Here is a 27,468-nt window from a genome sequence, read left to right on the forward strand (position 1 = left end):
TTCGTTCCGTGTTTTTCAATCTGACCATCGCATTCTCTGCTTGTTTCATTCTGTAAATATCTATATCGATTAGAGTAGGTTAAACGACTTTATATGACCACGTTTGAATCTACGTTAAAACTGTCTGGCGTTGAATTAAAAGACCTGCAAATAAAAAAAATGAAAAAGATTTGAACGAGTGGAAAGCATTAAGAGATCTTTTTAGGCAATTTATCGTTGATTTCTGTCCTGTGAATATTATTCACAGGAATAAATTAAAAATTTAAATTATTATACTCTTTAACGTAGCATTGAAATTTATTTATTACTTCTACGCAAAGAAATATTGTATTAAAATTACTAGTAGGGCTACTACTACTACTACAGGACATATACAAAATAGTTTTTAGTACAATCACAAAGGCTTTGGACATTTGTTAAAATCATTCTGTTTCGAGGCATCTGCTTCGTTAATACAAGGCGCAAATGGCGATTTGTTCGACGATGGATGGTGCAAGACATTTTTCGATGGCAAACACTTGCAATCCAAGGGAAAAGAATGTCTCTCGAATACCGATCGCGTGCCACTATGTGTACGGGGATATTTGGGGATCGCGGTGTAAGGTTTCTTCAGCCAGTCTACTTGCCTGGCAGTTTAATTTTTCGCTTTTATCACTCGAACTCGAGAAAATAATGCAGAGGGGGTTGAAATTCAAATTTTGGACTTTTTACAACGAAAACGGAAAACGGAAAACGGAAAACGAAAAACGGGAAAACGTGTCTAGGAAAAATATCAATTTTATGACACGCTGCATGGAAACAACTAAGAAACCCGCCTCTGCATCTAAAGTCGTTCGTTACTACTTGATCAAATATGTTTCTACCTGTGATTTGCATCAATTGTCTCATTAGGAATTTGATCGTTAGTTTGACTGGGAAGCGGAGTTTGGACGAGCGAATCAGGGAGACCTTCCGAGTATCTAAAAACGATATAACGAACAAAATATTCGTCTATTCCGAGTTCCCGATATGTACGTACCTGCTACGATGTTCTTCTTCTTTCCTCGCACGATCAAATCTCTCATGCGTAACTTGTCTACGTAGTTCGCTGATTTGTTTACAATATTCCGCAGCTTGAGTTTGATATTGCCGAAGTTTCGTCGATTCCGAAGATCTGCATCGTTCAAAGAAGATAAAGAAAAAAAAAATTACATCGCGGTTAGGATACGTTGACGCGTTGTTAATTAACAGGTTTCATAGGTTACGGGTTAACGGATTCAAATGTCAGAAACTTTTTCCCTAACAACGGTAAGGTTCGAAACGATCGGATCGCTTTTCCGTGGGCATGAAACCTGTTAATCGTTTTAGTTATCCTACCGATACTTAACCATTCTAGATAATAGTTAAGCTTCTTACAATTTACTTTGAAGTTCAGATATTTTCTGTCTCAATCTGGACACCTCGTTTTGGAGTTCCTGATTGTTAGCCTGCACAGTTATAGATTCCTGTCTTGCTTGATCCAATAGCATTTCGAGGCGTTCGACCGTCGCGCAATCTTTACTCATTTGATCGTGAATTACCGCTTGCTCCGCTTTTAATTTAGTAATTTGCATATCATACTGAAGATGGAACGTAAATTTCAAATTACTTTTATTTATTTATCCTCGGTATATCGGAATACCTTCATCCATGAATATTTACCTGTGTTTTAAGCGCGTCTTTATCATCTAATTGCTGCATAAGTGCATCTTTCTGCTGATCCAATTTCATACATAAATCTCTAACGGCAGTTAAATCAGCTTCTGCTCTGTGCCTCTGTTCTCCTTGCTGACGCAATTGTGTTTCTATACTGGCCACACTTTGGGTCAATTCGCTGATCTAAAAGATTCGAATCAGCGTATAACACTGGCCTGACGGGCCATTATCGAAATACAAGTTTCCTGTCGAAGCTTGTACATTTGTCCGATATAGAATAGAGAAAACGAAAATTATTTAAAGAAACTGCCAACCTGCGTTTCGTAGCCTCTTATTAAACTATCCTTGTCCACCAATTGTCGTTCTAAATCCAACAGACGATCCCTAGCCGATTGCAGTGCTCCTCTTGCTTCGGCTGCTTCAGACTCCAAACTATGGTTATTATTCTCTAAAACGGTTGCTTCCAAACTTAGACTTCTGAAGTGATTTAACATTTCCGTTCTTTCATTCTCCTGCGAAATGAATGGATCTTACAAGTACTGCTAGATAGCAGTATTTCACACTTATACATATTTGATAAGAAACGCATAGTCGGGTGAAAAAGATGGAAAGAACTAAAGTAAAATATTGTATTATCTTCCGAATGAACGATATCAATAATACCTAGTTTTACCGATGTTTATACGATATACCGTTTATATCAGTTCTTTAGACTTTAGTTCTTTTGTAACGCCGACAATAGGACGAATACTATTTACGACAGATCTTATATCGACGGATAATATTATTATAATATAAACGTATAATATAAATCGGTAAAATCGATGAGAATTGAGAGTGCGCCTGTTTGCTATCTTTCAATCAACATTTTATGCGATACATATCGACGGAAGAATAAAAATCTGTCGAATAAAAATATTTCACCAGCTATTTGTGCATAGTTAATGAAAAACATATTCTTGCTAGTAGAAAAAGTTGTAAGAAAGTTGTAAGAAACGAAAAAGTAATAAATTTCGTAACGGCGCTACTACCGTAGCGTCGACGACATACGACAGATTAAACGACAAAATGAGCGAGACTTTACGCTTGTAACAATTCGAACGAATGAAATGAAATCACCTTTCTGTTAAGAAGTTCCTCGGCTCTACGGACCTCGCTAACGTACGTTTGAAGCTGTCTCTTCAGATCGTATGATTCGGCGCGAGACGCTTCTATTTCGCATTGCAGGTTTCTCACTTCGCAAGTAGCCGCGGCTAAATCGTCCTGTATTCGTCGATTTTCCTGAATAGCATTCTCCTTGTCGTACGACGCCGTTTGCAATTGTCGTTGAAGATTTTCTACCTCCAGTTGCATCGATCTCAGTTGTCTGTCCTGATCCGCGCTTTGATCCACGCATATTCTGACATTGCGACAAAAGTAGTAACAAGTAAATGAATCGGTCGAAGTGGTCGAACCGTGTTATGAAAGATGTACGATATGGAAAGGAATTCTTAAGAAGATTTCGGCCAAGCATTTCAAAACGTAAAAGAGAAGTAACGAAACCTGTATCAAATATAGATGAGTAAGTAAGCAGTAGGCATAGAGGTGGAATAGGAGTGGAGCGTTTTCGTCGAACCTGTCACACGGTGAATGAATATCGCGCGTCAAAGTTTCAATACCGAACCGGTGTCTATTCGGTTATGCGAATCGCACACGCTCATCCCTCGTGGCGCAAGCCACGTTCTTCGTTGTTCGGAAAGAGGACAAGGGCAGCATGAACGCGTTGACGAATTAGGCAGCTATCGGTGCCGAAGTTGTGCAATTGCTTCTCGAAGAAATATTTACGTGGCCAGATTTCGTTTCGTTTGTGTATCACGTAGCGGCGAGAACGACTTTATTAGGGAGAAAAAGCCGAATACGTAAGGAGGGAAGAAACTAGCGGTAGAAAGCCGATATCGAGTTGCAACGTGCATCGTTGCGCGTCTCTTATTAAATCGTTCTAACTACCGACGAATGAATCGCGACTTTTATGCCTTTCAATTACACGCTACAGCGAATACGTGTCCCGATTTAAACGATATTTAACGTATATCCGGACACGTATTGTCTGTATTTTCTGTCTGTATAAAAATCGTACGTCGATCTAATCGTAAGTCAAAGCTAACGTGGAAGATGGCTGCTACGGACAGACGGCAAACGAAAATTCAGTGTTAGCCGCGGTGGATAAAAATATAGCTAATGAAATATATTAAAATGATATTTCGTAAGGACAATCGAGATAAATGGTAGAGGATCGGCGCTACAGCATAATCATCTATCACGGATGATCCGCGCGTCGATTACGCGTCCGCGTGTTATGTAAGCGGCAATAACGTAAGCGTAGTATAGGGCGCATAGTAGTAGCAGGGATTGAAAAAGGAAAAAGTCCGAGAGAGGCCTGTTCATCGAACAGACACGACTTTCTCTCATCTCGACATGCTTGCTGGATGCCGGGCCGGCGCGGCAGCTTCCTTCGATCATCCGTGTCCGTACGATGCTGCCTTTTCCTCTATACGATAAAAGTGAAAATAACCTCGAGACGTTTGCGGTGGTATTGCTCGCACCCGATGCGCGCAAATGCCTCGTAAGTGCGTTCGTTAAGATTTTTCAAATAATCGAGCGTATGTTGGCACAAATAAACGTCGTAGAAAATACGTTTCCATACCATATTTTTATGGTATTATAGAATCTTAACGACACGAATATGCTGAAATTATTTTAGATAACGGGTATTTATGAAAAATCGGATATAACGTAACACGAAGACGCGGAGAACGTACGCGGCACTTAAAATAAACGTAAAGTGGCACGATGGACGAAGGATCGATTACAACCGTACGATAAGAACAAGCGGAATTGTGTCACGGACCCAGCGAAGAAACGCGACGAGAAGAATACTAGTTCTCGATGCAATATGAAAATACGATATTACAGGTAGATTGCGTAACTCCTGAACTTTCGTTAACGGTAATATCGGGATCGGGAATGTGTAATTCGAATAGCCGGTAAATAGTGAAATAAATGGACGATAGGACGGATGCTCGTTTTTTCTTAAAAGCTTCGACGTATGCAAGATGATTTCGTTGGATCTGATCGATGCAACGTCAAGATACAACCGAGCGTACACCTGCTGTAAACATTAGACAGAAGAATTTCTCTATCTGTCTCGCTTTCTTTCGCCCATTCCAGTTACATCGCGTCGGCCGCAGGAAAGCGAACTATTCTATATAAGAGAAATAGGAAGAGCAACGTAGAAAGCAGCGGAGGCTTGTACTCGTCAGGGCGGACGTTCTCGTAATGCCCATCGTACGTTATAACCGCTCTATGCAACATTTCGCTCGAACCACTAAATTAGAATATTCAACGATTCGAAATATCTTACCGTTATCCTGAAAATACAATAATAATATCGATTTCAGATATCGAATTATATCTTACACGAGTAATAGACGGATCGTGGAGAACCAGCATCCGCCGGATACAGGAAGAGATATACGCAGGTACGAAACGTATGGAAAAGATAAAAGAGAAAGGAACAGAAAATGCAGCAATTTATGGCGTTGGTGTAAACGCAAGTTCTCGTATACGTCGTACGCGACCGATGAAACGATCGCGGAACTTCGCTGCTGTACGTTTCCCTCTCGTTTAGTCGCGGTAAAAGTTTACTTATTTTCCAACAAGGTACTTTCATAATCGCGAATCAAACGTTGGAAACGTTCGATTTACGCAGTTACGTTTGCCGCGCGTATAATACATCGCCGAAGAAGCAAAAAGAAATCACGACACAACCGTATACCAGCAACACTCTCGATGAATCGGTATTACGATAATTTAATAAGCGTGGCAAGTAACTTGCGCTTTCTACGAAATAAGAAAGTTTCGCGCTTTTCCTTCGTCTTCTCTCTCTTCGTAGGCGATAGTCTTTGAAGAGAGAAGAACGAAACGGCCGATAAAGAAGAATTAAGAGCGAGAAGAGATTCAAGGTTTCGGCGCGATTACGAAGGTCGTCTGCGTGCGTCTCGTCCCGCTAAACACCGTCATTCAGCGACACGTACTTTCATTCTCGTTGATCGTTCATCCCGAAGAACGTCCCTGAAATTGAAGCCGCGACAAGAACGAAAGAGACTCGCGTGGCTGCGATCGATCGTGTCGCGATCATTTCGAATTTCTTTCGTGGAATTTCCGAGCAATCGTGATAGATCTGACCTCGGAATATGACGAAACGTAGCCACGTAATTGGATAGGTATCATGGCAAAGTTCGTTCTATCCTTTGAATTCGATTGTGACCCGGATACACCGAAATACCTCGTGTTGAGCAATGAAATTTCGTTATTTCGTTATTTCGTGGAATAATTACGTATTCGCGTGCTTACTTATTGCTAGAGGAGCGATGTAATTATAATTTGTTACGTCCAGATTATATAAAATCGATCAAACGTCTTACCATATAACTTTGCCGTTCAACTAAACGAGCAAACTTATCGAAGAAACGAAGCTAGGCAACGCGTGGGAAAACACGGTGTTCGGAAGTTCACGAGATGGTTCACACGGCAGAGTGCATCGCCCTGTCCTAAACCCCTAACCAATGAGTCGGCATCTATGTCGATCGACTGGCCTGGCCACGATTCTCTATCTACCGCTGCTTAATGTCAGAAAGTCGGAACGAACGGCCCTTTTAAAGATGCCATTCACCTTTACCATCACAGGCAAAGGGCATTGCACGGTTTCTCGAAATGCAGGGAACGTAAGCACGTGAGAAGCACTCGTGACAGGATGCATACTACGCGAGGTTACTCCACGCTTGTACCAACTGTACGTTGTAACGCGTTCGACTCGTTGATCCTAGAGATTAGACGATTCTCTCTGAAACAGAGCCTCTGCTCGTCGCCTCGTTTCGAATCTTTGTATAAAACTCACATTCTCAAAATGTCTCTCGGTTTGCGGAAAGTATTCGTATTATATAATATAATATGTATGTGAAATAAATACAAAAGGTATCTCCTGCTGCAGAGTTAGTTTCTTTCTTCGTTCGAGCTGCTGGTTTTCTTCCGTTTTACTCGCGCACTCGCCGCGAATTCCGAAATTCCGACGATGAGTCAATTTAATCCTTGAGTTACGAAATGTACATACAAGTCTTTAAGATTTTCTTCGAGCGTTAAAAGTGATTCCGCTGCATGGAAACGAGAGCGAGATCGAGACATAAAAATCGAAGGTCCACGCCAGTCTTGAAACGCCGTTGCGCGTTTACACGCAAGGTATTTCTATATACATTTACATACATTACATTTGTGTACATATGTAGGGCCTATGCAGGTATTTGAATATTATTAGGCGATGGGACAAGATCGAGTTGAGTTTCAACGACTCGACTTTCTGACAATATCGTTGTCGAGCAAGTATCGTTCGGATCTGTACAATCAGGTAATCTGGACAAAGAAAGTTTGACGATGCTGCCGGATATCTTAAGATGGGTAAATAGACGAAAGCAATTAAACTTTTATTTAAACTTGCAAATACGCTAGTATTTGTCGTCGTCGTAATAATACAATAATACGCGAACTAGACCGCTCTTTGTACGTTTTTCTCTTCTTATTGTTTGCTACATTTTGTATAAATTTTGTATTTTCCAATACCCCGTTAACGCTGTAGTAAGAATATAATTTCGAGGATAATACGAGAAAGCGAGAAGAAAGAAAAAGAAATATCGCAAAGTACGAGCGACGAGGGAAGAGGTAAATAAACTGTGTTTCGATGAAATATTTCCTCGACATTCGCGACTAATATCAATGTTCTAAGAACAGAGATGTTGGATCGGTTTCCGTCAATGTGTTTCGCATAACTCTACGAGTTACCGAAAGGAAAGCAGTAGCGATAAAAACCACCTATATATAGGTTCTTAAGGAGAGAAAGAAGACGGGAACGTATGTCACGTAAGCGGAAGCGCGATCTTCGTAGAAATGGATTTTGAGATAAAGCGAATAAAAATTATTTGGTTTGGTTCGACTTTTACCAGACGTAAACGAGTATAACGAGTCGTACAGCGTTTCTAAAAACACTCGCACACTCGTTTAATACGAACAAAAAGTTTAATGTGGTTTGATCGAGCGATCGGCCATCGGCCATCCTACGAATAGAGGAAGAACATCCATTCGGGACAAGCAACGTGGAAGACGTATCTTCGAGTTTCAAGCTGTCAAAGTTACTAGGAAAGTGTAGTTGCAAACAACGAGACGATACGTCTGCCCCAGGTTTTAACAGGTTCGAAGGTCTCGAGAGATCGCTTCTTGGCACAAAGACGCCAATTTAAGGACATCCCGTTGGTCGATCCAGCCGGACTCCGGCTGTCGTTCTTTCCGAATTATGCAACGCGCGACTCGGTCGACGAAAGCGCGTTCCTGCGGAGTTGGATGCCCGTAGCGACCTTCTGGAGGTCGTAAGACGACGAAAGTATCAAATATCCGGGTTCTTTCTTCGGAGAAGAAAATCTCACGATTGGAAATGTTCAAGGGAGGCTACTCGATACAAACTCGCTGGAGTTTTCTATATCGAGCATCGACTAGAGTCGATATCTATGTAAATGGGGAAAACTTACACTCGATCCTTTAGTCTCGATATATCCCGCTATCTTCGCTTTCTTCGTCACGCGATGCTACACGCATAATCCGATTCCTAGATCCGAGACACTTTCGATCGATAAGAAAAACTCGCCTCTTCTATCTTTACGATTCCGCGAAAGTACGATTTATTTAGAATTATTTAGATATCGGTGGGTTAGATTAAGTAGAGACCCGATCTAATGGGCGGTACATTCGCGGATCGATTTTACGGAGGATCCACGTGGGTCACCGCGTGTCGCAATTCGATCGTAGTAATTACGTAAAACGTAAAACGTAAATAGGATATTATTAGGTACTGGCAGATTTCAAATGGATTGGAAAATATTCGAGCATGATTTCATTCCCATTGTCCGTCGAACGTCACGAAAACCCACGCACGAAACTTTATCGCCCCCGTCGAACCGTCCAACTATCGTATCGTGGATCCCTGTCCGATTCTCGCCCGTATCGAACCGGATACGCGACGGCGGATTTCTGCACTAAGGAACGTGACGCGCTGACCGTATGCAGTTGAGAAGCCGTTTACGATACGCAGAGCTGTGCTATGCGGCGATTGAGAATTTTATTTCGGCTGTTTCCTCGACGTAATCGCGATCCATTCGCGGATAGAACGAACCTACGAAATAAAAAGCGAGACGAGTGCCGGTCTAGGAGATTCGGTTCTTGTCTCGGGCAAGTTAGGTAACAGCGCGAAGCCGCGGAGCTGATTCCAAGTCGATGTTCAGTGTTGCCGCGGTGCTCCGACCAACACGATCGCCGCCGCTCTTCGTTTCGTGCGCGCCTCGTGTCGATCGCAGCATGTCAAAAGGCCTCGATAAAACGACACGATCAATTTTCGCGAATATCTGTCATGTGATTACTAAAAAGTTACATTCTTAATCGCCTTCACCATGAGAACCACGTTGTAAGTCATCGTTTACAATTTCTTTTTTTTTTTTATTTTCTACGAATCGAAATTTCAATATCGTTCGGTATCCATAACGAACGATTTTCGTTTACGTTAGATCAGCGAATGATACAAATAAAATACTCGTTTCTCTGTCATTCTTTCTCGTCTGGATACGTCATTTTAAATCGTTTCTTTTCGACGTATATCTAACAACATCATCTTTATCTCTCTCGCATGAATTGTCACATAATTGTCGAGTTAAATAGAAAAAAATGTAATATACGTACGAAGGAAAAGCAAAAATTTATCCTTTTATTAGGGTGCCGCTAAATCTGCATAAAAGGACATCGACAAGATATTCGTTCGACTCTGACAACAAATTTTAACAGATTTTCATCTTTTATACGCAAATAGTATACGCAGAGTGTAGACAATTTGTTGTGTTGTTGCAAGTTGTGAGTTGTGAGTTGTGAGTTGTGAGTTGTGAGTTGTGACGATAGAAAGCATATTTCATTAAAAATATATCAATGTCGAATACCCGGTAACTCGCTTGTATCGCGAAGACGATGTAACGATACGATTAAAAAGCGAACATACTATAAAGAGATACCGTGGCTGGTAAACTCGTAGCGAGAAACGCAATCGTTAACTTCAAATATATAACTTCATGAAAGGCAATTGCTCGTTACTTTCTCGCAATAGTAAATCGTCGAATTTCGATTTCGCACAAATTCGTTAATATTTATAAGAATACGTATTACCTAGTAGCTCTGAAAACATCTACCATGTTTAACCATCTACCAAATATTTTTACTTCCTTGTATTTGATTAATTCTTACATTTATATATTTATGTTTCTTGTAAAAAGTCTTTTCTTACTTTTTAGAAGGTTACATGTTCCGTTGTGTGTGTGTGTTTACGGTGAAAGTTGCATAACGGCGACACGACTAATCTTGAAACGATCGTTTCGTTTCTCCGACATAAATGTCAAGACCTGATCTTTGCAAGAGATCCTTCGATTTAATTTAATTTCACGTTATTCGTCGATTACATCGATTTTGTTACATAATCTTGCCACTAGAGCGGCTTAACTAGGACACAACGGGATACAATGAAAGAAGACAATGAAAGAACCGAGTTACTCCAATAACGAAGGTTCGTTAGGTAGAATTTCAGATTAGTTTCCATTAGTTTATGGAAAATTATTATAATTCGATTAATTGAATTTCAAATAACAACTGATTTGTTTTGCTAAAATTAAGAGAAAATTGAAACATTAAGAAATTGCAAATTTTGTTGTGAAAGTATACACGGAGATTGTTAATCGAAGTTAACGTACGTAGGAAAATAGCGAATCGTTACAGGTTAAATTCGCTAAATAATTCCCTTCTCGAATACTGTTTATATCGATATGAAAATATCATTATTATTCTGTTTAATGGTTTATGGGCATGATATCGGAGAATAGTTCGGCAATGAAGATATCTTGTTTCTAAGATTTCAATCGATCGTTTAAACGTGTAAATCGTTAAATATGAAAGAAATGTCACGTAGGTATTTAAAACACCGGCAAGACAGGCACGGTTTCATCGTTGAAATAATAGTAGCGATCATCGAACGAAATTAGACGAAATGAACAAAGTCGATAGTATGCTAAGTATACGCTTCGTTAAGAACGAGAAGAGGCGAAAAAATATTCAAACAAAAGGAAAGAGAAACAAAGCGAGAAAATGCTAACGTTCGTTTCAAATGGCCGATATGTTTGCAACAACCGCGTCAAACTTGACAAATTTCATCTGTCTAACTAAACGAACGACAGCTAATCGTTACGTTTTAACCGCGTGAATAAGGAGAAAGTTGGTTGGCAATGAAAGTTACAAATTAAACAATTACGTTGATGCTTTTCGAAGATACACAAGTACGTACGTAGTAGGTGCAAGGAGTATCCTGGAATCTAATTTAGTCGAACTGCCCGTCAACGAACGGCTAGATATGTAAAAGTGTTCGGTTGTAAAAAATGCGTCCGGCTCAGTGGCATAACGCTGCCGATTTTTATCAGATGTACGCGCGCAATCTACTATTATGCAACGAGTATAAAAACTGAAAGGTAGGCTGAGACGCGAAACATGTACGAACACATCGAACGGTGGACCAACGAAAAATGGAACGAGTTATGTCACAACAGACGACGAATAATAGGCGTGCGATATGAAATAACAAAAATATGAATTACCCATACGGTATAAATATATATGTACGTACATGTATATAGATGATTATGGAAAGATCTGCGAATGAAACCCATTTATTTGGACGAAATTAGCTGCACAAATTAACGTTAAATTTCAAAGTGGAAGTAAACGAAATAGACTCGAAGGTACTACTAAAGAAGTAAAAGGAAGTAAAAAATCGTCTTTAAGTAGTCTAAAAAAAAGATGAAAAAAAAGTGAAAAATGAGAAAGAACGGAGGCAAATAAATCCTCTTTCTTCGAAGGGGAGGGGGGGGGGCGGAAGAAATCTGTCATAGATTCAATAATAGTAATCCACATAATACGCATATAGCAATACAATCGGAAAACAAATGATAGAAGAATCATACCTATATCGTCCGTCATCGTTACGATTCAGACAGCTATAACCTTTGAAGGAACTCATGATCGTTGTTTCTTCTCGTAATAAATATCATCGACGATATTTATCCTCGTGCGTTCCTTGCTACTCCCGAGTAATATCGAAGTAAGTAGAATGCAAAAGACGAACCAAACACCCACACTGATAATTTTGTACGGAACACTGCCGTCATTATTGCAAACTGTGTCGCTATAGTTACACTTTTTTTCGATATTCGATTGTTAATTAGGAAATATTTGAAAAATTCTAGTAACTTCGACCCCTTCCTTGTCTTCGTTTTGAAAAGATCTCCTGAATTCGTTAAATTCAATGGTATTCACGCACCAAAGAGTTACGAAAGCAACTTTACGAGTAATTTAAGAATACAAATTCAAAACTCTGCATTTACGTAATCGCGTTCAAATTCACTCAGTTAGTCGGCTAAATGAACATAGTAATTTATCTCGATACGTTTACGTATTAAAATGCGGTAAACGTGAAAGTTTTGACGCGATACTCCCCCGTTTCTCGGCAAGCAATTAATAAAAGCAATTAATAAAACGCGTTGACCCTACGAACGATCGTACGAATCGACGCGAATCTTACGTCTCGTTCGAATAAAAATATCCTTACTTTTCACTTATGAGATTATTCGCTGATATCGAACTATTGAACGTTCGTGCTATAAAAATGATGATAAAATCTTCAAATCGTGCCCCACTTTATCCCGGTAATTAATCGACACATATATTAACCCTCGGCTATAAATATAATCTACGATGATGAATACTATTTCTCTTTCTTTTCCTACGAAAACTTTTATTTCTCTTTAGAATTTTTAACGCAAACTTTAGAGATTTCGAGTCTGATTCTGTTTGCTTCTAAGAACCTGGATAAACAGAATTGAAATACTCGAACAGAGCTGACACAATTTTTTTGAAAATTCAACGAATCCAAGTGAAGCGTAGGATGTGCGACTCGTTCTAGTTACTTCTAAATTTAGCTCTAAATTAACGGAAATTCTACATCTAAATTCCGAGGCTTGTCAAATAATTAACCAAATTGATAATTAATAATTAATAATATAGCGTTGTACGTGTAATATACCTATATTATATTTATTTGTGTGGCTATAAACAAAACACGCGTACGAAGAGAATGCGTAACCGAGATTACCTTACCTTACTAAATCTCTAGTACTCTCACTTTTTATTTGCGCCAAGTGGTCACACCGGTTTGACAATGAAGATTAATAATTATACAGGAAGAAAAGGAAGCTCGACATTCCGCGATAGTTCTCCGGTGGCCGTGCGACTTTCCTTAATGAGCAGCTCCTACAAACCGCAACCACGTGAAATAATCCCATCTTGTTTACCGTAAAAATTAGACGATTTGAGAATATACTCCTCGGAAACGCTAAAACTTTCATCGATACTTACATGATATTGTCCGTAAATACGAAGATCGTTAGAATATACGTATACGTAATTTAAGTAGTTTACGTAATTCTATAATTCGAATAATACTATTTACGCTGTCAAATAACGAATCAAACGTTTTCTCCAATCAAGAGTACCACGATTCTATGTGAAACACCAGTCTATAAACAGAGCGCGATAAATTAAGAAACGCAATTAATAAAACGCTAGTGAGCAATCGGCAAAACTCGTTCCGTTATTGCAATGGAAAGTTATTGCATTGAAGAAAGCTTGTCTAGCAACTATCAGCATCTAAGTGCCAAGGTTTCTTGTATCCCGTAATCGTTTGCTTGATTTTGATTTTTGATTTTTGATTTTTGATCAAATACAGCATGATCTTCGATGGTTCATAATCGATGCGATAGAACGTTCGTTGCCTATTTTTAGAAAAATTTCCAACTTCTACCAACTAATTTTAATACATTCAAGCTTAATTTTACAAGATTACCGATTCCAATCTAATTCAACAATGTCGTTTGAAGGTATCTAAAACCGTCTAGAAATGGCTAAAGTCAAAAGAGAAAAAAGAGGAAAGTGTTTTTGCTTTCAGTTTGCAACGGTTATACGGCACATATATAGAGAATGGTATTCTTATTCTACATGCATGTCGTCATCTCGAGCCCTGCCACCAGGGACAATGCCATTGCCATAGTGAAACAGTGAAAGTATGGTCATTTTATTTCTGTCGTGCTTTTGCTCTGTTCTACCACTACCCTCGATTTTGACATACGCAGACACGAATACGCGATAACATTTTCTATCGCAATCCCGGTGTTTCCCGGTTTCAAGTGCTCCACCGAGACGAAACCTGAAACCTCATTTTCCTATAATGTCATTTTATATAATTCCTTACAAATTCTAATTTGAATTCTAAAAACGTGTAGCAAACCCGTCGTATATATGTTATCCATAAACACTTCGGAATGCCATTCTAATATCTTATACGTCAATTTCAATTTCAACTAAACATGAATTCATTAAATGCGTTTCAGCGCTTTACAAGATGTATTGGTAATTATCTGGTTCGCGTCAATTGTTCGCGTTAAGTCAGCGATAATGCCTCCACCATGGGCAGATCCGTCGAGCAATCCCTGCGCCGCTCAACCACGTGGCTGGCAATTGTTATTTTGGCCGCCGGATGGAAAGTGTTACAAAATATTCCAGGCAGGTGCTGCATTTCTCTTTACAGAGTCATTCGAGTTCTCTTAATAGAATGTACATTAGAGAAGCAGCTTCTCGTGTTTCTTTTCTTTTCTTTTTTTTTTTTTTTTTACTTAACCGACCAACACAGAGTTTACTTGGTCGAGAAATTTAAATTACAATTATGGATTACTTATTATAACTATAGATTTGTTTGACAGATTGGTGCTCCATGCCCAGAAACAATGGAACTAGGTCCAGCTGCAGGTAGAGGTGGAACTGTAGCTGAATGTAGATGTCCTCCAGGAACCGTGCAATCTCCTAGAGACGCTCTTTGCCATAAGATATACACGAGAGCATCCTGCTCAAAAGGACAATTTTTTGCACCCGTTCCAAAAACTTCTGGCAAGTCCAGGTATTACGATACAACGAATCTAACAGATCTTCTAACTAACATAAAAAGTTTCCCTCTAAATTTACATTATTTTTTTAATAAAGGTGGGGTGTCTGTCATGATCCAGAGCCATGTACGGGGAAAGGAGAAGTCTACTGGCCTAGGGATGGCAAATGTTACCCCAAATTTAGCAAAGGGCCATGCCCGAAAGGTGAACTCCTTGCTATAGATGAAGACGGATTAACGGTATGTTCCTGCTCTAGAAATGGAGAACTTGGACGATATCACTGGGCGGGTAGTGTGGGTGGTTGCCACGAACATTACACTAAAGGCCCATGTACGGAACCTGGAGAATTATTTTTACCAGGTGGCGTATGTGGCTGTCACTCTAAATTACCTCATTACCATGAACCAACTGCGATGTGTTATCAATTAGGTAAGACGATTCAAAATACACGCGATGCGTAAGCTTCTTCCAATTTTCTACTATTTATTGTTACTTTACATTATTATATTGTACTCGTTCATTAACACAGGCGGTATCGGTCCATGTCCGCAAGGGCATCACTTTATCGTAACAAACACGATAACCAATGAAGAAATAGTTCAAGCTAAGTGTGTATGCAAGCCAGGTCATGTTCTCTATGAAAATGGATTTTGCTACAGACTTTACACAAAAGGACCTTGTCAAAACGGCTATATGCTAATAAATTCGACGACTTGTATTCCTGTGCCTTGTAAACGGGGTCGACTATATTTTTCACAAGAAAAGACGTGTTACAAAATAGGAACCAGAGGACCATGTCCGAACGGACAAGTTGTTTTATATGATTATAATATACGACCATCCGTTGATGGAATCGGTTACAATGGAGTATGTGGATGTATAAATATACTGACCGATTCGAAAAAATGTTCCGAAGAAGTTAACGATAGCTGCGAATCTACGCCCGGAATGGTGGAAATAAATAAAACCTGCTACAAATTATATACACAAGGTCCGTGTACTGCGGGAGAATGGTTGGTTGCACGAAGAATGCCAAAACAGAGCTTATGGAAGAACGAAGGATCAGAGCCAAGGGCAAGATGCGAATGCAGACCCGGATACAAAAGAATCACGGACGGTCCACAAATTTCTGAGTTAGAAAGTAATAATCTCTTCTCGCTGGGTAGTTGTCAGCCACCCACAGTAAGTTTAGCAAAGTTTCTCAATGGAAGAGTAAAGTCAATAAACTTTTAAGTAAAGAGGTCAGACTGTGTATAATAGCATGTGGTGATGATAAAATGAACTATTTGATATGCTTTTTTTTTTTTTTAGACATTATGTGTAAATAACGTTGTATAAAGGCTGCGCGTAAAATGTTCTCAACAATCTCGTGTGAATTCCTCGAATTTCTATTTATTTAATGTCCTAGTGCTATGAAATTTTTCGTTTAATTCCATAATTTAAGCCTATACCATTTTAAAATTTGTTATGCAGATATACTCGTATTAATATAATTCTAGTGGTTATTTTTAGTATTACTCTATTATAAATGTATGCGAAAAGACTTTTGTCAAATCTAATAATTAAATATCACCTTTACTGCCAATGTTTTGTAAATATATGTATACAATTTATGGTGTCTCTTTTAGAATATAGTAATTAGATTTCTGGTAGCTGATAAGATTTTCTAGAATGTGTGTCAAATTTTATAAATACATACGATACTCACTGATTTTTGTGTTGCAGATCGTGAATCTGTTGCTCGCTTCCTATTAGTTGTTCTTCTTTCATCAGAATTTCTTTTTCTAGAGTAGCTATCCTTTCTGTCTTCTCGTCCAATACCATCTAACAAAATTCACTTATTCATTACATCGTACGTAAGTGTCGTTGAATACTTTGCAATATAATTGTATCTAATACTCACTAGCAATTGATCTTTTTCCTGATCCAAATGTGTCATATTTGCTTTAAGATTGTTAATTTCTTGTTGTAATCCTTCCACTTGATTTTCTAACTCCAACTGCTGCCGTTCCATCGTTCTATTACGGTCCAACGTCTTATTCAGTTCGGACTCCGACTGTGTCAATTGATTCTGAGCATCTCCCAAAGCCTGATCCGTTTGATCTTGTAGAGCTCTGTCATATTTATTAATTATGTATATGTATCTACTGAATACTAAAGAAAATCATAAGGAAATATTTCTACGTTATATTCTCTACAAAGTTTTATTTTCATGAAAAATATTAGGTCGTCTGAAAAGTATCTTTCGTTTTATAAGGAAATAATGGGTGCACAACATTTTCCGTTTTATATTATTTTATTGAATTACGTATGATCAATTTTGTTCTATCAAAATAAAGATCACAACGTTCGACAGATTAAGTTTCATGTTTGTATAAGGATGCATCGTTGTAAAAGACGTGCTTGTGAAAGAAAGACACTTTTCGGGCAATCTAATAAGTAATACCGAAGTTGAAAATATTGTGTTCTTTGAGTTCCTAATTCTTGCTTAGTCCGTTTTAACTCTTCTCGCAAATCTTGTAATTGATCCTCTAGTCCATTGATAGTTGCTCTTCGTGTTCCTTGCGTAAGTAAAAGCTCTTGTCGTTCCTTTTCTATCTGTTTCAATCGAGTTTCAACGTCGGTCAAGTTTTCTTTTAGACGACGTTGTTCAGATGTATGTGCTTCCGCAGCCATCTAATTTACAAATTTTCATAATGAATTTGCTATATATGAAATTGCTGTCGTTTGCCGACAAGTCCGAAGGGACCCAGCCACTGCAGTACGAGTACTGAATTAATTTGCATTTTTTAAAACTGGTCACTCCAAATACGAATTCTGTGAGGTGTTTTATTGTATCTCAATTACTCTCCTTGTCCCTTATTCTTATATTCAACGTACTCACAGAAGAGCGATCCGAAATCAGATAGATGATAGAATTTCAATTTGTAGAATGTGATTGTAAATAATTTTTCAAGTACGACGTAGAGAAAAATGTTTAATATGTTAAAAGCGAAAATTACCGGACGAAATGAAAAAAAGAAGCCTCGATGTTTATAAGAATGTGAACAATTCTATTGTAATTCGCTAACAACTTTGGTAGTTAAATGCAATTTTAAATAAAAAAAAAAAAAAAATATTACGTCGTAATTACATTTCGGATTATTAAAAAAATGTTATTAGCTACATGTGAAAACAGAACCGGGTGTGCTTGCTTGCTTTGAAGATTCGGGAGCGCGCAAGTACGTGAAATTGTTGGTCGAAATCGCGGGATTCGCTTTCTCGACGATTGTTTTCTCCTTGTCGTGACATCAAATTTAAAGTGCTTCGGCGACAGTCAAACCGCTATGTGTTCTCGCTTAATTATATTTCTAACAATAACTCGTAGATGACAAGCGACATTTCATTGTATTAGTAAGCGTACATGTTACGCTATTGCCATTCTCATATATTCTCGCGAGCGCGGGTTCCGAATTAAGTGGATAACGTGTTCTCATATGACACGATAAAGATCATTTATAATAACAAATTTACCTATATTCACCAATAAATAAACTTTCCGAATTACCTTTAATCTTTCACGTAATGCATCGCGTTCTTCAATTAAACGATCGACATCTGCCCGTGCAATATCCCGTTCATGTTCCAGACGTTCAATAATATTCTAAAAAATGTTACTTTTATAAATTTGATTAGAAATTCTTAAAAACATTGTATTCATTTAACATTGCAAATAAAGCTATAAGGATTTTCTCTAATTATAAAGTAATTTTAATAACAATTTTCCGAATTGCAATTTTTGCAACAAAATTATTTATGCACTTTACCTTTGTCTTGCCAACGTCTCTCATTAACGGAGGAGAACAATTACAGCCAACACCACGTTTGCATACATTGCAAGGTCGATAAGGTGCTTTATGTTCAGTTTTATAAGTTTGTAGACGTGTTTCTAAATTTGTTTTTTCACGATGCAAGTCTTTCTTTTCTCGCTGTAATTCATCTAATGCATTTTCCTTTTCGTTTAACTCACATTTTAATTCTCGTATTCGCGACCATAGGTCAACCTATTTTTAAAAATAAAGATAAAATATTACATATGTACCAAAGAACACTGTGCGAAAAGAAACGGGTAACACTTTACATGGTCTTTTTCAATCGTTTTGTTATAGTTATCCTTGATATTCTTGTATTCATTTTTATAAAAATCTCGCTCCCTTCTTAGTTGCTCCACAGCTTGTTGTAACTGATAAAATAAATACTAGTTAATATGTTTCTATAATTACCAAACTATCGTGCACGAAAGAAATATTTTTCATGAAACATACATCGTTTATTTCAATTTCTTTTTCATATCCAGCATCGTTTATGCTTTGAAGAAGATCTCTTCCTTTATATGCTTCTTGAAATTCTGTTCTACTTTGCCCTGATGATTTTTAATAAATTGATAAATCTTTGAACACAGAATTACTCTGTTTTTCATATTATATTCTATATTTTATAATTTTACCTCTATCATAATCATTCTTTCGTCCCTTTTCTTTACCATCTTTCAAATTTGTCCCGACATTGTCTAATAATATTTCCCTTCTATTTATTTGTTCCCTTAATAATTTATTACTATATTGTAACTGAATAATATCTTGTCTTTGTTTTTCATTTTCCTTAATCAATCTTTCAATTTCATCATTTAAATTTTTTTCTATAATATTATTGAAAAAAAAAAGCAATACTGATTAACTATGAAACTATTTAATTATATTTATAATCGTCCCATGAAAATAAAAGTTTTGTTTACCAATCACTGTTAACTCATTTATCCTGTCAGTCATCTGTTTCTTCTCATCTAATGTAGATTCCAAATTACGTTCAATATTACGTTTCTCCAGCTTACAAGCTTCTAGATCTGCTCTCAATTCTTGTACTTCTCTACGCTCAACAGTTAATTCAGCTTCTAATGCGTGTACTCGTGCCATTACATTCTCCAATTTTTCCTGCAGGAATATAAATTCCATAACAATAATTATAATGCAATAAATTGTAACTATTAATTACGATATTATTATTATATTATTATTATTATTATTATTATTATTATTATTATTATTATTATTATTATTATTATTATTATTATTATTATTATTGTAAATATTAAGGCGTAGTCTTTAAAAATTTATTACCTGCAATTTAGAAACTCTCCTATTGTTTTCTTTAACTGCAGAATTACAATCAGCTTCTACAGCTAATGCTATGTGATCTATATCTCTTAATTCCTTTTCTAATTCTTCATTTCGATCAGCAAGTTTAAGTGCTTGAGACATAGCATCATGCTGTTTATTTAAAGCTTCTGTAATAGAATATAGTTACGTACACAAGGAATATTCTTGATTTTACATTAAACAGAAAACATAGTTTGATTACCTTTTAATTGCTGTTCTAATTCCAATTTTTCTTGTTGAAGAACTTTTAATTCATCACCATCTATGTTATAATTGGACATTACAAAACTGCTTTCTGCTTTTTTACAAGCACAATCTTTAGTAACAGCCAGATATGGTCTACCTCCTTCTAACATCTTCTTCAGTCGCAAAATTTCTTTTTCCTTCATAGTTAGCTATAAACGTACTTCTATAGTATACTTGTATCTAGTCTTTTTACAAATTTTTATCAATTTTTACAAATTTAAATAAACATGCATATATTTAATGATCCTTTGCTGTTAGTTCTAATTAACAGTAATTCAAATATTCAATATGTTATATACATTTTCTTACATGCAAACAGGAGCAATTTAAACTCATGCAGATGTAATTTAACAGTAATATACCTGACTTTTTAATGTTTGTACATTGTCGATTTGTAAAGAGAGATCTCCCTTCAATTTTGTTACCTCATGACTCAAACAATTCATCTTATGATCTGCCATGCTTAATAAATCAACAATTTTTGGTTCTGCTACACTTAAATTTGGTAATGGAGTAACTTTAACTCCTGTTTTTGGTAACGGTTCACTTTCTATAACTGGTCTTCGTAGTGGGAAAACAGGACGTTTCTTAGAAACTGTAATGGTAAAAAATAACAATTTGATAATATTTAAAAGCATTTAATTTTACATATTCATATTCTAAAGTTGTACTCTAGAATCACAAACATCTTGTAAAAGAATAATCTCAAACATATCAAAAAATGAAAAGTAATTTACCTAGGCCAACATTGCTGATGGATGGTTTTAAACATTTTCCTTGGAGTTCCAAAATTCTTTTTGATTTCTTAGCAGATACAGCTTCTAGCTCTTTAATCCTATGTAAATTCCGAGAAGACGCCAGTTGAAGATCATTACATTCACGCTCTAATTTATATATTTCCTTCTTCAGGTCCTTAATCTGCTTTTGATGACATTCCTTTTCTTTTATCAAATCTAAGTGAAGCTGGTTACATTCTTGCACTAGCCTTACATTGTCACATTTATAAGGATCAATTGTTGATTGTAACTGAGTGTAAGCCTATTTATATGATACAAATATTAAATTATACAAATATAATAACAAAATCTAATAATATAATTTGCTCTTTATTATCTTTCGATCGAAAGATATTAAAATATCTTTCGTATTTCCCTGATTGATTATTGTATAAATGGTATGTTCATTGTTTCATACAAAGGGTGTTTTAGAAATACATATTTAATGGGATTACATATATATTTATATTAAAATTAAAAGTAAAAGATTTTAAATTACAAAGATACAGACCTCGATATTTTCTTGAGCAATGCTTTTAAAATGCTTTAAGCTTTCTGTTGTTTGTATCAAATCAGCCAATAACTTTTCTATTAAAGGAAGTGAATCTAATGTAAGTGCTTGTTTGTATCCTAAACTGTCTAAATGCTTGCGGACAGTTCGATATCTTGCAGCTACGTTACATTCATCTTCCATACTCATTTTTGTAAATTTTATAAAATATCTATTTTATTCTATTTCATAAATGTGCGCTAAATAACGCTTTTAGATTATTTTATCTTACAACTTATGTTCCAAAAATAATTGCAGCTTCTTTTTTTTGGAACTTAATTACACTTTTATGAAATTTATTATAAAATCATTTTTTAACATATAATTAGTAAAATAATACGTTCTCAAATAACTGATTGTAATATAACCAAGATATTACAACAGCATTTCATCATGTTTCATTAAATCAGCAACTCCATTATAAAATGTTCCATTTTTAAAACAGCCATGATTTTTTTATTAAACACTTGCACCATTCTCTATCAATTACGTGAACAACCTTGTACATTATTATATTTTTTCTGGAACAAAAGACGCATCATGTTAGGCATAAATATTATTCAAAAGTGTTACCAACATTATAGATGCAAATATTGTTTACGAATGTTGTACATATTACAATTTATGCGTTCAAAAAGATTATAGTAATTTGCATAATTAACGATTTAACAATTGATGATTAAGCAATAAAGTAGCACTTAAAATATATTTTAGAACAGACATTCAAGCCACATACATACGTACAGTATGATTTTATTTACATTTGAATGTTTTATGAAGTGTAACATAGTCTAAACACAATTGAAATATTTAAAAAGGAACCGTATAACAATTATGTTATATCACGTATATTGTAAACATTAAATTCTTATATGAGGAAAATGTATTTTAAACAGAAAGAAAAGAAAAGAAATTTTTAAAGTGGTAGAAGATGTAAATCTTAGTTGCGCACGTCACTTGTTTATTCATGATTGAAGAATTCTACTACAGAATGCAAAGCTCTGCAGAAGTTTGCAGTAACTCTACGCAGTATGTAATTGTCCCGTGTTTTGATAGTCAATTTAAATTTAAAAAATGACCAAGACAGATATCTTTTATAATCATTAAAATAATTGCAGAGCTTTTTCAAAAACGATTATTATGTTGTATCGCGAAACATGAAATTTGAAGAAAACACAACTGATACATCGTGATATGATTAAATCATACGATTCGTACTAATTCTGATATTGACACAAAAAAAAAAGCGGTGGAATTAATTAAAAATGAGTTCAATCGACTTCAACGTGCCAAACACGGAACAAATTCTTTTGCTTCTAGAAGAACTATGTAGTCTTTCTTATCCCCAAGTACAACAAAAGTTAAATAAATACGTGAGTAATACTGTCATCATTTTTATGTGTACAATTTTTCGCGGCACGCATGCCTCTTCTTAAAAGAGTCGGAATTTCCTATTAATAATAAATTTTGATGATCAAGATATTTTCCTATAAAAATGTTTCTAAAATAAATATAAACGCGAGGTTTATTTCATTTACTACAGTACATTTTTATATAATTGTTTGCTATAATTGAATGATTATAAATTTATTAAAATATTTGTGGTACAAGAAACATTGTTTGAATTATAATTTTCAATATTGTAGATACAAACTGCAACAGATACAAAATTGTCTTTTCTTATACCAATTTTAGTCGAATCAGAGGAGATGGTAATACATGTAATAGGAGAAAAAATTTTAGATAGAGAATTAAGGTTTCCTGTAAGTAAAAGCTAATTTAATAGTATAAGTTGTAATAATAAGATTGTTTACTTTTTCATAGATTAATGTTTATACAATCATAATAAAAAATAAATAATATTTCTAATTTTTCAGATTAATTTTAGGAGCTTTTCTAAACTCTTTTATTTTTTAATATTTGATGTTTGAAATAAAGTTTATATATTTTGAAAGTATCATTGTTTTAAGTTTAATGATTTAATCTTAGTAGTTTCATGAATTGTCCTATATTGCAAATAGAATGCTTAGCAGTGTCTAATCCTCAAATAGAATTCATAGAAATGTACATAAAAGAAGCCATACAAAACAAATCATTAGTAATAATATCTCAAATGAACTATGCAAAAGTTCTAATTGAGATTACTATTTACATGATTTTATGAAGCTCACACACACACATTTCACCTTTTATTTGGAAATCAAATCACATAAATCTTCTTTCGATAAAATAATGCAATTAATTCATTGCAAAGTATGTTAAAGATATATACAAGTAATAGAATTTAAAATAAATTTATGTTAATTAATAAAAATTAAGATATAATGCATATGAAAATTATAACACCATTTTTTTTACTAGATTGAAAAATTTTAATAATCAAGATATTTGATTGTATATGTCAATAACTAATAGTTGATGAAAGTAATTCATATTTTATTATGTATATAATTTTAAATATAATCTTTCTTAGGTATCAAATAATGTTTTACGTAAAGCTATACAAAACAGAAAGCCAACTACTACGGACATAACAATGCTTGATGAAGAATTACTACATCATCTTCAACCAATATGTCCAGCATCAAATTCGTTTCTAACAATTCCTATACAACATCCTAAGCAGAACCATATAGCGTTGCTAGTTTCTTTGATTGATAATGATACAAAAAATAAAACTACATGTAAATGTGCAATAGTACAAGAATGTTTTAAGTAATTATCTTCTTTATTATACGAAATACTAATTATCTTAGAAAGCATATTGTATACATATTGTATACATATATACATATATTATTGTGTTTGCATATTGCAAACATATTGTATACATATATTATTGCATTTTTATAAATCATGAAAATTATATCAAATTAAAAATATTTTTTTCAACGTATTTAGATATCTTTTCTTTAATGTAGATTTTGCCTAAGATTTCTTCTAAATTCATTTAAATGTTATGAGGAAACTCGATTGAAACACCAGTGTCAAAAGTTGCTTGCCGTTTCTAGGAAACTTTTCACACATTTAGGTAATATTATCATAGTTAAAATAAGTAATACTTTAAAAACCATACATTTATTACATCTTACATATTAATAAATAGGAGATTTCTCTGATCTATTGAGAGAAATAATGGCTGAAGCCAGGAACTTGACAAATGCAGAACGCTGTTCGTTATTCTTACTAGATCCTGATCAACAGGATCTAGTTGCTAAAGTGTTTGATGGTATTGCTATGAAAGAAGTGAGTTTAAAGTTCAAACTGAAACATTACATCTCATAAGTAAAATTTAAAAATAAACATAATTATTTTTAGTCTATAAAAGAAATGAGAATACCAATAGGACAAGGCATAGCAGGTCATGTTGCAACTACTGGAAAAGTGCTTAATATTAGAAATGCATATGAACATCCTCTTTTTTATCGTGGTGTAGATGAAGTAACAGGCTTTAGAACTAGAAATATTTTATGTTTTCCAATTAGAGATGAAAGTGGAATTGTAGGTAAATAAAAATTGTATTATAAATTTTATTATATAGAAGCATAAAAACTAAAATTTTCATTTCTTAAACTAAAAGATTGTGATTATAGGAGTCGCACAGCTTTGTAATAAAAAAGATGGATTATACTTTGATGTCTTTGATGAAGAAGTTGCAACAGCATTTAGTATCTATTGTGGTATTTCTATAATGCATAGTATTGTTTATAAAAAAATGCAAGATGCTCAAGCACGAAATAAACTTAGTAACGAAATAATGATGTACCACATGAAGGTAAGTCTATGTTAAAATATATAGAGCTTTTTATCAATTCTTATTTCCAATAAAACATCATGCATGCAGGTGGAAGAAGACGTTGTTCAAGAGATATTGGGTTGTAAGGACGAACATAATATAAAAGATTTTAATAAATTTGAATTTAGTCCTAGAGGTGTACCTTACAAACATATGCCTTGTTACACAATTAAAATGTTTAATGATTTAGGTCTTATTAATTATTGGAAATTGAAATTATCAACTTTAACGAGGTAATAAAACTATCAAGTTTTATGTTCTCTTATGCAACTTTTAACATAAGATTAATATTACAGAAATAGAATATTAATTCATACAAATGTTACAGATTCATATTATATGTAAAGAAAGGATACAGAGATGCACCGTATCATAACTGGATACATGCATTTTCTGTGGCACATTTTGGATACTTATTAATACAAAACTTAAATCTTATTAATGAGAATTATATGACACATTTGGAAGCTTTAGTTTTTCTAGTATCATGTTTATGTCATGATATAGATCATAGAGGAACAAATAATGCATTTCAAACTAAACGCTCTACGGTTCTGGCTAGTCTTTATAGTTCTGAAGGTTCTGTAATGGAGGTAAATTACCTTTAAGAACAAAACTGTTATAACAAGAATTGAACATAAATGTGATAACAATATAACTTATCATTCTCCCATTTAACAGAGACATCATTTTGCGCAGACCATGTGCATTTTAAATAAAGAAGGGTGCAATATATTTGAAAATGTTAATAGTGAAGAGTATAGTGAAGCATTAGATCTACTGAAAAATAATATACTTGCAACTGACTTAGCATGCCACTTTCGAACGGTAGGAAAACAGGAAGAGATGGTTAGAAGTAAATTTGACCAAAATGACTTTGAACGAAAGAGATTATTTCTTAATATGCTTATGACATGTTGTGATCTTAGTGATCAGACTAAGCAGTGGAAAGTTTCTAAAAAAACTGCAGTAAGTAGAGGTCTAAGTTTAAATAAATTTCGAAGACAATAATATATTTAAGAGCTTATGTGCTTTTTTTTTTTGACTTTGCGTTAGGAACAAATTTATGATGAATTTTTTTCACAAGGAGATTTAGAAAAAAGTATGGGTAGTTCCCCCATAGAAATGATGGACAGGGAACGAGCATCTATACCAGACCTACAAGTTCAATTCATTACAAATATAGTACTTCCACTTTTTATGTAAGTATATTTTAAAAGGAACTGTCTTTGTACAATATATGTATATACTTTTATTTTTAATATACATTCAAAGTCAAAAAATCGGATTTAAGATCTATTTTTCATAACGAGCATAATTAAAAGAAAGAATAATACTTTTGTAAGAGATAAGATTTTCTTAATTGAAAAAGACAGTGATGTTTCGTGAAGGCAGTAGAATATAGATTATAGGTTATAAAGCTTTCTCTTTATTTAGTTAATTTTAGTCTTCCATATGATTTCTTTTATTATTTTGTCTCTTAGTAATCTTTCTACATTATTTCCAATGGTACAACCACTTGTTGACGTGCTGAAAGAAAATCGAGCTTTATGGGAAGTGTCTAAAAGCATATTTCAAAAATATATGAAAGCTGGAACAAAAGGTATTGCCATCCTATTGGATCCTACTTTTGAGGAAGAAGTATTACAACTTTATGCTCAAAGTAATACAGGTTTCTCAGGAAATTCTACTATCAAATTAGAATTAAATGAAACAACAAATAATGGTAGGTATACAATAAAATAAATACACAATATTTTTACCATGAATATAAAAGTTTCTAAAATATATAAATCATAAGATTTTTTAAATTCAAAAGCAATAGAAAAGGCCTATTAATCACTAGATATACAAAAAATTAAAAAAATGTATTTATTACAAGAACGCAGGCGTTCTAAAACTGTTTATTATAAATTTGATGTACAGTGAAATGTTATATTTATTATAGAGTATGTATATGTATGTACATAAGTATGTTATAAATTATAAATATTTTATTCCTTAAAATCGTGTTCCTTAAATATGTATTTAGTATTTAACATTTTTTTGTGATATATTACTTATTGTTATTAAATAC

The 27,468-nt window shown here is 34.7% G+C and overlaps 3 protein-coding genes across 8 annotated transcripts; 2 read left to right on the top strand and 1 right to left on the bottom strand.

Moving 5' to 3' along the window:
• On the bottom strand, positions 1-22,478 carry LOC126915059 (centrosomal protein of 135 kDa-like). Of its 4 annotated transcripts, none has more exons than XM_050719386.1 (22): positions 22,340-22,478; positions 21,557-22,116; positions 21,007-21,307; positions 20,632-20,864; positions 20,226-20,418; positions 19,985-20,151; positions 19,603-19,798; positions 19,315-19,506; positions 19,133-19,230; positions 18,949-19,050; positions 18,635-18,871; positions 18,376-18,471; positions 17,275-17,504; positions 16,732-16,942; positions 16,537-16,652; positions 2,794-3,073; positions 1,989-2,186; positions 1,681-1,857; positions 1,396-1,598; positions 1,019-1,153; positions 864-959; positions 7-144 (listed from the first exon to the last, which is right to left on the bottom strand). In XM_050719386.1, exons 2-22 carry the CDS (start codon positions 21,743-21,745, stop codon positions 90-92), a joined length of 3,705 nt encoding a protein of 1,234 aa, XP_050575343.1. In that variant the 5' UTR covers positions 21,746-22,116; positions 22,340-22,478; the 3' UTR covers positions 7-89. The 4 variants fall into 4 exon arrangements, with proteins under 4 accessions (XP_050575346.1, XP_050575343.1, XP_050575344.1 ...); XM_050719387.1 differs by having other exon boundaries at positions 22,357-22,477; XM_050719388.1 differs by lacking the exon at positions 22,340-22,478 and adding an exon at positions 22,215-22,324.
• Positions 8,818-16,539, top strand: LOC126915108 (uncharacterized). The gene is made up of 5 exons (XM_050719515.1): positions 8,818-9,214; positions 14,280-14,451; positions 14,649-14,842; positions 14,926-15,257; positions 15,358-16,539. The coding sequence occupies exons 1-5, from the start codon at positions 9,201-9,203 to the stop codon at positions 16,059-16,061; spliced, it is 1,416 nt and encodes a 471-aa protein (XP_050575472.1). The 5' UTR covers positions 8,818-9,200; the 3' UTR covers positions 16,062-16,539.
• Positions 22,479-22,830: 352 nt separating the features above from the next.
• Positions 22,831-27,398, top strand: LOC126915077 (cGMP-dependent 3',5'-cyclic phosphodiesterase-like). 3 transcript variants are annotated; one of them, XR_007710018.1, is made up of 12 exons: positions 22,831-22,968; positions 23,242-23,358; positions 24,069-24,310; positions 24,517-24,626; positions 24,702-24,841; positions 24,914-25,096; positions 25,176-25,370; positions 25,440-25,624; positions 25,720-25,984; positions 26,073-26,360; positions 26,479-26,593; positions 26,876-26,958. XR_007710018.1 is itself a non-coding variant. In XM_050719435.1 (12 exons), exons 1-12 carry the CDS (start codon positions 22,861-22,863, stop codon positions 27,135-27,137), a joined length of 2,232 nt encoding a protein of 743 aa, XP_050575392.1. In that variant the 5' UTR covers positions 22,831-22,860; the 3' UTR covers positions 27,138-27,398. The 3 variants fall into 3 exon arrangements, 2 of the variants coding, with proteins under 2 accessions (XP_050575392.1, XP_050575391.1); XM_050719435.1 differs by having other exon boundaries at positions 24,914-25,100; positions 25,189-25,370; positions 26,448-26,593; positions 26,876-27,398; XM_050719434.1 differs by having other exon boundaries at positions 26,448-26,593; positions 26,876-27,398.
• Positions 27,399-27,468: the final 70 nt, after the last annotated feature.

Source organism: Bombus affinis, chromosome 4 (assembly GCF_024516045.1).
Source record: "Bombus affinis isolate iyBomAffi1 chromosome 4, iyBomAffi1.2, whole genome shotgun sequence".
Taxonomy (NCBI): domain Eukaryota; kingdom Metazoa; phylum Arthropoda; class Insecta; order Hymenoptera; family Apidae; genus Bombus; species Bombus affinis.

Excerpts from the sequence above, each read along its gene's own strand:
- LOC126915108 (XM_050719515.1), top strand. Across the intron at positions 14,452-14,648 it reads AGTGTTACAAAATATTCCAG|ATTGGTGCTCCATGCCCAGA; the intron begins GCAGGTGCTGCA and ends TTTGTTTGACAG. Across the intron at positions 14,843-14,925 it reads AAAACTTCTGGCAAGTCCAG|GTGGGGTGTCTGTCATGATC; the intron begins GTATTACGATAC and ends TTTTTAATAAAG.
- LOC126915077 (XM_050719434.1), top strand. The coding sequence starts at position 22,861 with ATGAGTTCAATCGACTTCAACGTGCCAAACACGGAACAAATTCTTTTG. Across the intron at positions 22,969-23,241 it reads AACAAAAGTTAAATAAATAC|ATACAAACTGCAACAGATAC; the intron begins GTGAGTAATACT and ends TCAATATTGTAG. Across the intron at positions 24,842-24,913 it reads ATGGTATTGCTATGAAAGAA|TCTATAAAAGAAATGAGAAT; the intron begins GTGAGTTTAAAG and ends AATTATTTTTAG.
- LOC126915059 (XM_050719386.1), bottom strand. The coding sequence starts at position 21,745 with ATGAGTATGGAAGATGAATGTAACGTAGCTGCAAGATATCGAACTGTC. Across the intron at positions 19,507-19,602 it reads AAATGAGTTAACAGTGATTG|AAAAAAATTTAAATGATGAA; the intron begins GTAAACAAAACT and ends ATAATATTATAG. Across the intron at positions 18,872-18,948 it reads AAACGATTGAAAAAGACCAT|GTTGACCTATGGTCGCGAAT; the intron begins GTAAAGTGTTAC and ends TTTTAAAAATAG.